At 41.5% G+C, this 13,007-nt stretch overlaps 2 protein-coding genes across 4 annotated transcripts in view; one reads left to right on the forward strand and one right to left on the reverse strand.

The window, feature by feature from the left end:
- Nucleotides 1-1,019: 1,019 nt before the first annotated feature.
- The window catches only part of LOC111071744, a 47,897-nt gene continuing 35,909 nt past the window's right edge, over nt 1,020-13,007 (reverse strand). Inside the window, exons 1-7 of one of the 2 annotated variants that reach the window (XM_022363244.2) lie at nt 9,723-9,769; nt 9,442-9,653; nt 7,796-7,931; nt 7,398-7,531; nt 4,578-4,700; nt 4,308-4,494; nt 1,020-2,569 (exon numbers count right to left, since the gene is read on the reverse strand). In XM_022363244.2, the coding sequence (XP_022218936.2) occupies nt 1,818-2,569; nt 4,308-4,494; nt 4,578-4,700; nt 7,398-7,531; nt 7,796-7,931; nt 9,442-9,653; nt 9,723-9,762 (1,584 nt within the window). In that variant the 5' untranslated portion in view covers nt 9,763-9,769 and the 3' untranslated portion in view covers nt 1,020-1,817. Of the gene's footprint in view, nt 2,570-4,307; nt 4,495-4,577; nt 4,701-7,397; nt 7,532-7,795; nt 7,932-9,441; nt 9,654-9,722; nt 9,770-13,007 lie in introns of those variants that run through there. The other variant, XM_022363243.2, reaches the window with a different exon arrangement.
- LOC111071747 lies at nt 9,886-10,607 on the forward strand. 2 transcript variants are annotated; one of them, XM_022363248.2, is made up of 4 exons: nt 9,886-9,983; nt 10,040-10,124; nt 10,193-10,391; nt 10,444-10,607. In XM_022363248.2, exons 1-4 carry the CDS (start codon nt 9,958-9,960, stop codon nt 10,569-10,571), a joined length of 438 nt encoding a protein of 145 aa, XP_022218940.2. In that variant the 5' UTR covers nt 9,886-9,957; the 3' UTR covers nt 10,572-10,607. The 2 variants fall into 2 exon arrangements, with proteins under 2 accessions (XP_022218940.2, XP_022218941.2); XM_022363249.2 differs by having other exon boundaries at nt 9,943-9,983; nt 10,032-10,124.

The following is a 13,007-nucleotide window of genomic DNA, read 5'->3' on the forward strand; positions in this document are numbered from 1 at the left end:
GAACTATTTACCGCTGGATTTTTGTTGGCCAAAAATTTTCAAATAATCTTCATATTTCTTTGATTTTATATATTGCCAAATAATAAGTTGAAACTCAATTTTATTTTAGTATTCTTGTGTTCTATTTTTTTTCTTCTACAAATCAATTTGTATCATTTCATAATTAATTTCGCTTTTTTCCAAACCCGTAAAAAGTTCCTTTCTATACAGTGTTTCTATTATATCATATGTATCATATTTAAGCTAACAACTTCAATGTTTGCAGTTTCTAAAACATCTATTTACATAATGAATAATCCCACAAAGAAAGCAACTCATTTTGTTTGTCTTGCTTTGAAAGCGATATTCTGCGTGCCTGTGTGACACCTGCCATTCATTCTACAGACCGACTGAGAGAAAATTTATTTTCATACCTGGAAAATCGAGCAAATTTGATTAATAAAACCCACTTTAACAATAGTCTTATCTCCATCTTAGTAGATTGCTTACCCATAAGGCTTATGTGGCCGTGCTCTTCCTATTGTCTAAGAGAGTCAGCAACTGGTGTCACACAGGCTTTGACAGCATTGTCTAATCGGCGGATGAAGCTTACGAAAGATCTCCCTAAAACTCACTAGAGTTCTGCTCTCGAAAGCTAAGATCAAGTGCAGTCTAAAGTTCAACTGGCTGTACAACGTGTGGCTTTCGGTTTCGTTCTACTTGTTATTGCTTTTCTTCGTTTTACAGTCCAACTTCGCTATCTGGAGACTCCATTCGGATGAATGTATGGAAATGGGAATGGTAATGGTATGGTAATTCGATTTTAGTTCGAGTTAGCATTATTCCACGGAATAATGTATTCTCACCAAATTCAAGCTAGCGAAGTTTGACTGTAGTGCTGTTGTTTTGTGAGTATGCATGTTTAATATTCGACTTGGGATCACAACACACAAAATCATAAGAACGGTAAATGATGTTGGTTCCTCTTCGATCTGCTTTTGTTGTTGGTTTGGCTATTCTTGCTCTGTGCCTCTCTCTCTCCCCCTCTCTACGGAATTCAAGCTTTCGAAGCTTTTCTACAATCTTTATTTGCTGATAATAGTGCAGCGGAGTTCTGCTCAAATTCTGCAAATAAAACCATCCACTGAATCTTGAACTGAGTGTAATAATTACATTTAAACAACTGCAATTTGTAGATTCAATCCTACATACATACATATTACTACTATAATAAAGCATATCGGCTTTCACGCAGCAGGTGAGGGTGTTCCAGCAATCAGTAGAAAGTTCTCAAAGTGTCCAAGCAATGATCTAAGGGATTGCTGTAGTTGTTTTTTATAAATTTAAATTTAGATCTATTTAAATACTAATTCAAACAAGCATTTCTCTCGAACTGTTGGGTTGTGCTTGGGAATTTGTATACTATTTTACCGATTTTATCCTCTAGGTATATGCATATTACATACACCTTTCCATATTACAATAATACATATAAGACTATATATTTCCTGTTATTATTCAATGATTCCTTGAAGGTCTCCCCGTTCTGGCTATACTTAATTATTCTCGCTCCTTCTCCGGCCCTGACCTTATGCATAACACTTACGAACTAAAGCAGCGTCCCAGCCATACAGCCATCCAGCTGGCGATTCCAATTAATATTCATATATATTAATTATTTCCTCCGACTTTTCACTTTGTCGGGCAGGGAAATATTGGTTGGGTGGGGACTGGGTGACAGGGAGACAGGGAGAAGGGGAGAGAGAGGCTTCACTGTAGCACAAGTGGGCAAACACCTTAAGCTACTTTTGGAAATGGATTTCATCATCAATTCGACATCAGCAAGAGAGGCAGTTGGAGCCCTCCAAAACGGGCGTCCACATCTTTCGTCGTCGAGTCATCAATAATCGTTGATCCAGCCAGGGCCGTGCCACGCCCACAAGTGTCGCTGACAGTCGCTTAACGCCAACTCCAGATGGCGCTGTTGCAGCTGCCTTTCCTTTTCCCTGTCCTTTTGCCTTTGCCATTCCCGCTGCAGTTGCAGTTAAATCATCGCCGGCATTTGCCACACTTGCAACATTCGCGTCATCATCGTCTCCCTCCACAGTCCCATCCCGAATCCCATTGCCATCATCCTTCTTCTTCTCCGGGATTTTCATGCGGGGATGGGGACTGTGTGTTGCCATTGCCATTGCCATTTGACAATTATAAAAGCATTTGACGCTCGCTCTAGCTGCGGATGCTGCCGCCTTTGACATTGTCACAGCCTCCGTTTCGACTCCGGGCGACTGTTGCTGTTGCGGCTGCTGCTGCTGCTGCCCCATCGCTGTTCCTGTCGCTGTTGCTGTCGATTTCTTTGTGTATTGACAGTTGATAATTTGATGGGCCAGCAGCCCTAGCAGACACAAAAGAGCTGTTCCCCGTCCCGTTGCTGGCGTAATCCAGGCACCGAGTGCGTCCCACGGCCACGCCCCCACCAACTGCCTGTTGATGTGGAGTCTGATCCGAAGTGCTGCCCCGAGCTTCGATGGCCAGACGTGCCAAAAGATTTCATGTGCAGCTGTCGATGCGCCCGATGCACTATTATCCGCTGAAAAGAGACAGACAGACAGGCAGCTATGAGAGAGATGGATAGACTGGATAGACTGGATGGAGTCAGAGGGAAAGACAGAGATGGTGATGGTTTAGAACGTTTTTTGGTCGTTCGCTTTCGATTCCTTTGTGAAATGGGATTTACAATTTTCCAGGCTGACAAATTCTTGATAGAGAATGTCTAATGGCTACCCCAATGAAAGGAAGATTTTAGTATCGATCGATGGGGATACGATACCAATATCATATCATATCATTTATCAAATTCGACCTCATACCTTCGTGGAGGTATTTTAGCTGAGACTGGTAAATTATTTGTTTTAGTTATTGCAAGTGAAACTTCCTTAGATTCCTCTAAAAAGATTTATCTTTGCCTTAAAAATCAATTTATTCGATTTTAAAATTGTTTTCATTGGTGGCTATTTACCCGAGGGATCCCTTCTGGCTGCGACTCGCATGCAAATTCATGGGAATCATCCGCCTTCGCTGGACGATCTCCAAGTTGGTGGAGTGCCTGCATTTTGTCGTTGTGGGGCACACAACATACATATATAAATTATGTAAATAAAATTGTGCAGCATAAACATTTTGTGGGCTGCCACCGCACCGCACCGGAGGAAGCCACTGAGGCGGAGCAGGCTTATCGAATCAAATGGTGGGCAAATCAAATTGATATAAACTAAGTTTAGACATGAAAGATTGTCGCTGGATTGTGGCAGACTGTGCAGGACGGAAGCGATGATTGGGGCCTGCGGCATGGTGGAGTGGAGTGTGCGCCAAAGAATTTTTCCGCTCTTCCTGCTTTTCCGCTATTTTCCTTTGCGGTTTCCCTTGGCTGGGAGAAGGGAATGTGTTGCCACTCACTTGAGGCAACATTTACTTAACACCAAGCATCAACACCAAGAATAACATGAATGTAAGCGCATTGAGCTGAAAATTGTATTTAAAATTGAGTTCAGTTTGCGACTGATGGCGGCGGGATGGACTCGGGCGGGAAGCGCAACATCAACGTGCGCATTCGGGTGTGCAACATTCTTTTGGATGCAGCGCCCGAGGAGAACTCCAAAGCGGAACTGGAGCTGATGGAGTGGGAAGATTGGATGTGCCGATTCCAGAGTGCAAACTGGAGTCTCCTAACTTTATGCAAATGCATTTTTGACACACACCCCCAACCTACACGAAACCACTCGAGCCGCCGTCTGGCTGAGTACTTAGGGCTGTATATATGCGATATATTCCCAATGTTTGCCATTGAAGATTGCTGAAATTCAGCCGTGGGAAGACTCCTGTGCAATGAATGCGATTCAGGCGCACAGGAAAAAAGCTAATACACAAATGCAAAATAATAAAACTTAGAACAAAAATTCAATTAATATACAAATTTATGTAAAATATGAAATGAATACTTTGAATATTTAAAATATTAATTTATTTAGGAAAAAGTGCAGAATGATCTTAAAGTTTGAAATAACTATGTTTAGTTATGTTTTATGAATTGGCTCGAATTTTAAACAGCATCTATATAGTTTTACTGTTTCTTGAACTGCCGAGATCAAAGGACTAGATGATTTTAAAATCATAAGATCCTTTTAATTCACTGAGATCATAAAATTAAATTAAATACATAGGTGGGATTCCAGTCAAATGTAATCGCTAAATGATAAACCTCAAATGAAATTCTTTCATCAAGGGGTAATAGCAAATTATTTATTTTAATTGGTCATTCGATTGCTTACCCGAGTAGTATGTCAAATATGATTCATTGTGATCCTCGAAGCCTCTCTCGCCATTCGTATGCTCATCGAGGGGATAGTTGTTGATATCGTACGACCTGCCGGAGGCCATTATCCTGGGTCTGTCCTCCTCAATCACACTCTCCATTTCCTCCTTGAAGATGTCAAAGATATTGGCCGTGCACTTGAGCTAACAACCAGAAAGGAAGAAACTTTATTAGAGTCTGAACAGAACCAATTTGCGAATGTGGCTTGCTTGGGTCCTGCTCTTACCCTCATCTGACCCTTGAGAAAATGCTGAGTGGTGACCATGAAATGTATGGCACTTGTAACCGATTCCAGTGTGGTGTTCTCCTGCTTCTCAATCTGATACGTCTTGATGTGATGCGGTGGCACCTATGTGAAAGCACAAGGAGAAGAATGTCAAGTGCGATTCAAACGTGCAGATGCTCCAATTTCCAACAAAATCAATTTATAAATATTTATCAATGGGACAGCTGCGCCTCTTCGATACTGCGACTGACCCCCAATGAAGTGTGCCCCACAACATGAAATATGAAAAGGAGAACTATCCCAAAAGCCGACACTTCTCCTCCCGCCCAAAAAATAAGGGAAACCATGCCACAGCACAGGCAAATTTATAACTTATGAATGATGAATAGATTTACGCTTGAGTGATTAACTAGAGCAGAGAGCCCAGAACTATGGTGCTGGGGATGGGGATGGGCATGTAGATGGAAGGACGATGATGATGGTGTATCACCATGATGGGGAGGCGCCAAAGGACATGGCAGCGCTGTGCTGAAGACGAGGCCACTTTGTTTGCGGTGAGTTTAGTTTGAAGTGGCTCTGCAGATACCGTGCCTGACCCGACCAGCCACCTAGCCATCTATCCACCCATCTATCCACCCATCCATCCACCCACAACTGACAGCACACATGATGGCCTGGTGGTGCCGAGGGAACGGAGAGTGGTGCTCCTGTTGAAATGCGCTCGTTAGCTAAAAGATCAAGTGGCCGCACCCACCGCATGGTGTAGGCAACACTTAAGTGTTGTTTGTCTTAGTTTGTGTATGTATGTATGTACATATATCTATCTATACAAATGTATATTTTTTAGCTGTTTGCAGGTTCTCAAAATGATTAAATCTTAAATTAAAATTCAGACGTTTCGCTTGCGTTTAAGAGTTTTTTTTGTGGTAGTTTTTGTTGTGTTTCCGTGGGAACGTGGTGTATAAATTGTTTTGCAAATATGTATTATAATTTTTTTTTAATATAATTACGTATATAAATAATATTATTTCTAGTTCGGTAATTGGGTACAGACCGCACGAGAATTCGTGCGCACAATTAAATAGATAATAAAAATCATACAAGTCTGATTTATTGGTGTTATTGGTGTTAACCACAATTCGATCGGAACTATATCGGATCGGGCTAGGAATGCCTTCTGCCCAATTCATTTGAGGCATTAAATGGGAACAATACTGCCTCAATCTAACGATATGAATATATATAAACGAAATTAAATTGTTAAAATTTTGCTGTAATGCGCTGTGTTATTCGTCTTAATTTTCTCAGAGACTATCGTACAAAGAAAAAAATAAAAATATATTTTTACAAAATTACTGCTAAATTAATTTATTTACAAATCCATCAATTAAATAAAATACAAAATTTATATCGAATACAATACTTTGTTGAACATTTATGATCTTTAAGAGCTTGTCAACATTTTGCTTAAAATGGTTCACTCCTAACTTAATTTTCCAGGGAGTCAATCGGTAAACCAAACCAACCTACAACACCCAAAACGTTCCCAAACTCTTCCAAAACACCAACACAGAGAGGCCACAAATATGAGTTATGACTGGAGGCGGGGTTTTGACATTGACAACGCATTTACTATACTCCAGCTGCCAGCTAACCCTCGTCGCCCCTCTTACGAAGGGCAACAATAACACTTCCCTCAGCCGAAAGTCTGGGGAGCTCGTAATGCCCTGGGCGGAGGAACTTCACAGCTCTGGCCCATAAAAACGAGACGAAACGCAAAGGAAAAACTAGCTGACAACCTAAACGTTTCTTGAAAAACCAAACGCAAAATGCCGGGACATGTCAGCCTTGTCTGCACCCCGTTCCCCGATCCGCAGCCACTCCACGGACACTGCTACTCCTCTCCAGACACCTGTGCGCAATCATGCGAAGCGGCCTGACAGCAGCTGGGCGAGGCCTGGCAGGAGTCAGTGTGACCTCCTGTTGGAGTCGACGGCTGTGGTTGCGGCCATAAAACATCCAGCGCAGCAAGGGCGAAAGGCATAAAAACTGACGGCCCATCAAAAAATATACATATATATCTGAATGGGGAGAGACAGCCAGAGGGCGGCAGAGAGCGAGGGGGTACGAATCTAGGCAAATAAGAAAGACGAGTACGAAGAATTGAAACACCCACAAAAATTCACTCGCACAGGTGCCAAAAAGTGGCAACAAACGAGAAATGAAAAATCGCACACTAAACGCCAAAATCTTGGGAAAACATTGCTAAACTTTCCATTTGGTATGTAAATATATTTTTCAGTGACTATAGAAATTGATCTTTTGATTATCAAGGAAAACAGTGGGGAATATAAGTATTTGTATTCGAATTATAATTCATTCGAAGGAAAATTCTCTTGATTTAAATGTCTTCAAATGGTAGAATTTGCAACGACACCAAACAAGTAACAATTAAGTAGTTTTAAAATAGTTTTTGTTATGGATAAATTGTAAACCAAGCTCCACTACGAATAATTAAATCCAGCATCCTCCCATTCAGTTCATCAATCTGTCTTACATGCAAGCAGTGCTTAACGAGTTTTACCTGTAAGTACCCCCCATACGATACCCCACTCGAATAGCAGACCAAACGAAAGTATCGGCACACACCAATTTGGCCCCAGCGCTTTGGCCAATGACTAATTGAAAAACTGCCTGCCATCAATTGAAACCGATCAACCCGTTCGCACGCTCACTTTCCTTTGCCGTCTAATTGAAGGGAATGGGCGAAATAGGCGTGTCCAGCAGCGGATAGCAGTGGTAAACGAAACCAAAACTTACCACAATACCATTAATAGTCCATGTCAAATTAGCAGCCGGTTTCGAGTATTTAATTGAGCAATTGCCATCGACCAAATCGCCGATGCGATAGCGCGCCTGTATCCCGGTGACCACGGTGTGCTCTTCCGGTAGCTCTGCAAAGAGTGTAAAGGAGCGGGTTGCAGGGGGGAGTGAGACAAGGAACGGAAATGTAAAATTTGCTTTTGGCGCCAAAAGAGGAGAGAACAGAATCCAAAGCCACCCAGTGCAAGCCTCCAACACGTTTGTTCTAATTAATTTGCTTGCCACGGCCGCAATTTCTGGTTCCCTTCTCTTTCCGGCTCCTCGTGCACTTTTTAACCCTATACATATTTTGATTGCATATCCCTTTATGGGTGTATGGGGCTTTTTTTACTTACCAACCACCTCCATTTCGCCGGACACCATGGCGGTCTGGAACGTGGGGGCCTCCACGGATATTTCGCATGTAAATTTGCCCGAAATATTCAACGGCACCGACTGCAGCACGACATGACTTTGATTCGAAAGGTTCCGCTATGTAAGGGAAAGAGAGAAAGAGAGAGAGAGAAAGAAGGGTTAAAGAAAATGGTGGAGGTATGGGAAGGAAAGGTACGTGAAAGGAAATGAAACACGTAATAAAAATTAGTTGGGCAAAAATTGGCTGGACGCGGAGCATAGAAATTGAATATAACCCACCTGCCAGGGCAAAAGTGAAAAGAAACGAAAGAAAAAAATGAATTTTGTCTTGGTTATGAATGGCAAAGTGAACAGCAAGGTGGGGCAGGTTGCGGGGTGGTTCGGGAGGTCCTGCCTAGCTCATGAAAAGTGACTGCAAATTGAGGGTATAAAGGTGAAGAGTTGAATTTAAGGCTGAGGGGGTCATCTGCCTTTGATTAAGATTTGCTTTGAGTCAAAGTGATTTGACTCGTGGCCATAAGTGGGGGCTATCTCACGGTCGAAGGGCTTAATCCTCTTCAGAGAATGGCCCTTTACATTTCGAATGGTGCTTGATCTAACCTCTGCAAAAAATGTATCCCAAATAATTAATTAATTGATAGAAGGTTCGCAGAATTGTTATAAATACCCCTTTATATTCTGCATGTGGAGTCTGAACCCCAAACCACTATCATATTAATTTTGATTATACGCTTACCCACAATTTGTGTTGTGCGTACCCGTATCCACTTGAGCTCTGGCATACTCGTATTTGCGTACATATTTATTTGGCATTTTTCGTACGTGGAATTTAATCTTTGTCGGGGAAAATGACGAAACCTCATATGGCAATTCACTTAATAAAAATCAAATATAATAAATTGCATTTAGCATGGGGTTTAATATGCCGTCACACATGCATACATGTGTACATATATGTCACACTTGCAGGAGAGTCAGTGGTGTGGGTGGAGCAGGATCATTCGCCGCTGAAGTTCGTTCGGCTGTTTAACCCAATTTGCTGGCGCCGATACCTAATTGGCTCGTGTGCATTTCCACGTAATAATTAAACTTTAAAAACACTCTCATTATAGGGTATAGCAGAGGGAATGCAAAAACATGAAATATCAAATATCTGACAGTATACAAAATATATTTCAGTACTAGAGTGGCGTAGCTGAATGTAAACCCCTCTTACAGTGCGAAACGATTATCGAAAATGCCAATTTAAATTATCTCTAGGATCAACAATTGAATCTCACAGGGTATTTTGAAGTTGGATCTTTAACCCTTCACTGATTGGCCATATTTGTCGCTGGTCCTTTATGCAATCTGTATATATATTGTTTTTTAATGAGCCGCAAGTCAATCGCAAGCGCGACTAATTGGCCACGCCCAGCAACTTTAACGGATTCGTCTACGGATGGACTGGCATAATTACAACGAGCAGTGGGCCAAAAGTAAGGGAAAATGCTGTTATGGCAGTGGGTGGAGAGATGCTGGCAATCAGCCATTATGGATATAATTTACACGCATCTGCAGTAACATGTGCTCTTTATGGAGGCGACGGAGCGGGATTCAGGAGGTATGGTTTCCATGTGGTACTCACCTCAACATTGAGACCACTTGTCATGGCGAAGACCTTCATGGCCGGATTCTCCTTGGGCGTGTAGCGATAAAACTCACGCTTGCCCTTATACCATTTCACCGAATATAGAGTATCGTTTTCCATATCGTAATTACACGTGAACAGGGCGTTGCTGCCACGTTTCACTGCCTGTGGTATCATTACGGAGACATCCTTGAGTGCCGCAATAAAATCTGCAAATAAAATGAGTCACACTGTAAGTTAAAGATACTTATAGGAAAGGTGATGCTTATAAAGGTTACCAATTCCACATAGTCTGTGCTCTTTAATTTTTATATACATGCAGATAAATCTATCGTTTCTTAAACAAGATTTAAAGTATCGTAAAATATTTAAATACGATTAAATATGACCAGAGCAGAGGCTGGACAGCATGTGATTTGAATGTCAAGCTGAATTTTCCATTGGTTCCCCCTCAATTGCCATGGAAAATTAGAATACCTTTTGTTCTCATATTGTGACAGACTCTCAGTTCAAATGGGACAAATGGGAATGGAGCTCAAGTAGGTTGTTCAAATAAATGCCTGCAAATAATTAACCAAAACGGAAAGCTTTGCAGTTTTAGTTTCGCATTAGTTACATTCCTCATGGTCCTTCCAGGCAATGAAGCCGCCTGCAAAAAGCCAAGTAAAGCCGTTGCCAGTGTAGGTGTGCACACAAGTCGGTGGGACGAAACTTGTAAAAATCAGTATTATTTTACACATCTGTGCAGACGACACTGAAGGGGGAATTGTGGACGTTTGCCGTTTGGTATCCAGTCCCCATCCATATGGGGATATGTAAGCACTCCAAGTATCCCGACCCAAACAAGCGAAGGCCGAAGAGTGACAGGTATTCGATTATTATTGCAACTGACGACAAGAACTATGTGATGGAATACACATGCATCGATACCGGAATTCAGCCCAGGAGTAAGTAGAAATCCCCCTACACAGTACAGCAATCGAATACACTATTTTGCAGTTGAGACTGTGGTGTATACCAAAAAACAAAAGCTTAGGCCCGCCGTCATCAAGGAAATTGAGTCGGCCCACACTGAAGTCGGCTTGGATAAGGCTAAAATCTGGTATTGTATTTATCAGAAAATATAATAAAATCTCCTTTGGACAAAACTTTCCACATTTCAATTAGTGGCGTATTTTTATTATTTTCTGCCAAACCAATTTCGTGATGGTGCAATAACAACATTGACCTTAACTAAAGGGGAGAGCCCAGACCCACTGCACTGAGCAGAAAAGGTACTTTTCTCCACAGACAAAACCCCACCCTCGAGCACCCAAGCTGACCACCTCCACAAGAATCCAATTGGATGCTAACTACTATTCCAACCATCCCTTTGAAAAGCGAACGAGCATCTGACCTGACCGCCAGCTTCCGTTGTTGTGCCCCCTTCCGTTCGCCACTGCTTCATATGACAACACAAAATGTTGCAACAAAGTGCCAGCCGAACTGGTCATCTATTTCCCTCTCATTCTCGTTTTTCCTTTTGTTTTTCTCTGGGTGTTCCCCTCTCATTTGGATGCTCTGTTCAGTCGGTTCGAGTGCGGCATGATGAAGCAATATCTAGATTTCGTGGGCTGACTAGGAACACACACATTTATTTTGTGCCAATGATCGTTCAGTGTGCGATCTTTGCCAATCGATTGGCGTCATGGATTTAAAAATGATTTCCTTCATTACAATTAATGTTTGTAGACACAGCATAAACGCCTGCTAAAGTCTCTAATTTATTTTATTATATTATATCATTAATATTTATTATTATATTATATATTATATTATTATTATTTCTTTTATTATTATTATATTATAATATTATATATTATATTATTATTATATTCCTTTAATCCACATTATCATTGGTTTAAATCTTAGATTCTTCAAACGCATTCAAACATTTTATTCACTTTTTTTTTTTACAGGATATTTCGCCATCGAACCCTTAAGATTCCTCCCAACTATTTTTTTGTTGAAACTTTCTTCAATGCCATGCTTTTTTCAGATTTTGTTGCATTTTGTTTTTCTGATTCTACCTTTGCACAATGCTTTTGTTTCCCATATTGACCCATATAACGAGCGAGCATTTTGTTGTTGCGTCTTTTTCTGCCCCACCCGATGTGGCTGCATTTATCGCAACGTTGGGGGACCAGTAACCAGGGGGGAGGGGAGGAGAAAAATTGTCCTTCAGCAGCACATTGTTGTTTAGCAGTGACCTCCCAATCCGAAGCCCTACCATCCTACACTCCATTCCAATCCAGCAAACAACCACAACCGTCCATGGCATTTTATTTTGTTATAAAAAACTTTTACAATCTACGTTTGTTAAGTATTTTAACGGCTTTCTCTAGGTAGATGTGTGTCCGCGTCCCCCTCTGCGCGTGTAATGTAAACCAATGAAAATAGCAGGGGCAACTCTCCGTATCATTCAGCTGCCCAGTGGGTGCTGAGGTGAGGTGAGGTGCTGCGGCCAGGTAAAGTTCCATGTCTGCTTTCGTTGTTTATCTGTCAGTTTATGTTTACAAATGTCCACTTTTAATGGTTCACCATTTAGCTAGAGGGATGCCCGACCCGAACAGAGCTGAAATAAAGTGCAGTGTATTGGGCAAGGGTGACACAGAGGGTCACCACAGTCAAGGCACGGGGGGAATGGCCAGTCTTATCATACTCGTACTCCATTGCAGTTAAGTTATATTGTAGGTGCGATTTTCTGTCCCAGCTTCTAATGTTTTTCCCATCCTTTTCATAAATGTTGTCATGACTTTGAGAAGCCATTGTAATGCCTCCAGAAGGGTCTCAGGCTCGAAAAAAAAGTAAGAATATGTTGCAATTGGAGAAGCTAAGTGCTAAGTTTTGAGTGTCTGTCTCTCTCTCTGTGAAAGTATTTTTAGATCTCCGCTGAACTGTGCTGGATTCTGAAGAACGAGTATTTGACTTTTTGAACAACAATAACTGCATCCATTTTATATTCGCTAATCAGCATCAGTGCACTCTCTCTCTCCCTCTGTCTCTCTTTCTCTCTCTATCACTGAGCAGCTTATCAGGAAAGAGTGACTGGCATGTACTCAAAGAGTGCGCACAGTAAGAGAAAATATAATTAATATCATTGTTTTCATTCGCATTATTTAATAATTCCGAATTTTTGGAATTTATCCAATCTAATCCCCGCATATTCAAAAATTAAATGTTCTGATTTACTGGCATTATTGCGTTGTTTCGAGTTCGTTTTTGGCGAAGCCACTGACCTGCCACAGAGTAAATATTTGCAATAAAACTTTACAGACAAAATGCATATCATTTGGGCGCATTAAAAGCTGATCAAAAGTTAAGCAGCCAAACAAAGTACCAGGCCAGACATCGCAGACAAACAAACATTCAGTGGGGCTAGGAGCTGGGGTTGGAAATGGGAATGGGAATGGGAGGGTGTCAAATGAAGGTCTCCACTGAGTTGCCTCGTAAGTGGTCCATTGCCACGCTTAAGCGAGGCCCCCCAAAAAATGTATATAAATATATATGGGGAGGGCGGCAGA

Source organism: Drosophila obscura, unplaced genomic scaffold, assembly GCF_018151105.1.
Source record: "Drosophila obscura isolate BZ-5 IFL unplaced genomic scaffold, ASM1815110v1 contig_46, whole genome shotgun sequence".
In the NCBI taxonomy this organism is placed as follows: Eukaryota; Metazoa; Arthropoda; class Insecta; order Diptera; family Drosophilidae; genus Drosophila; species Drosophila obscura.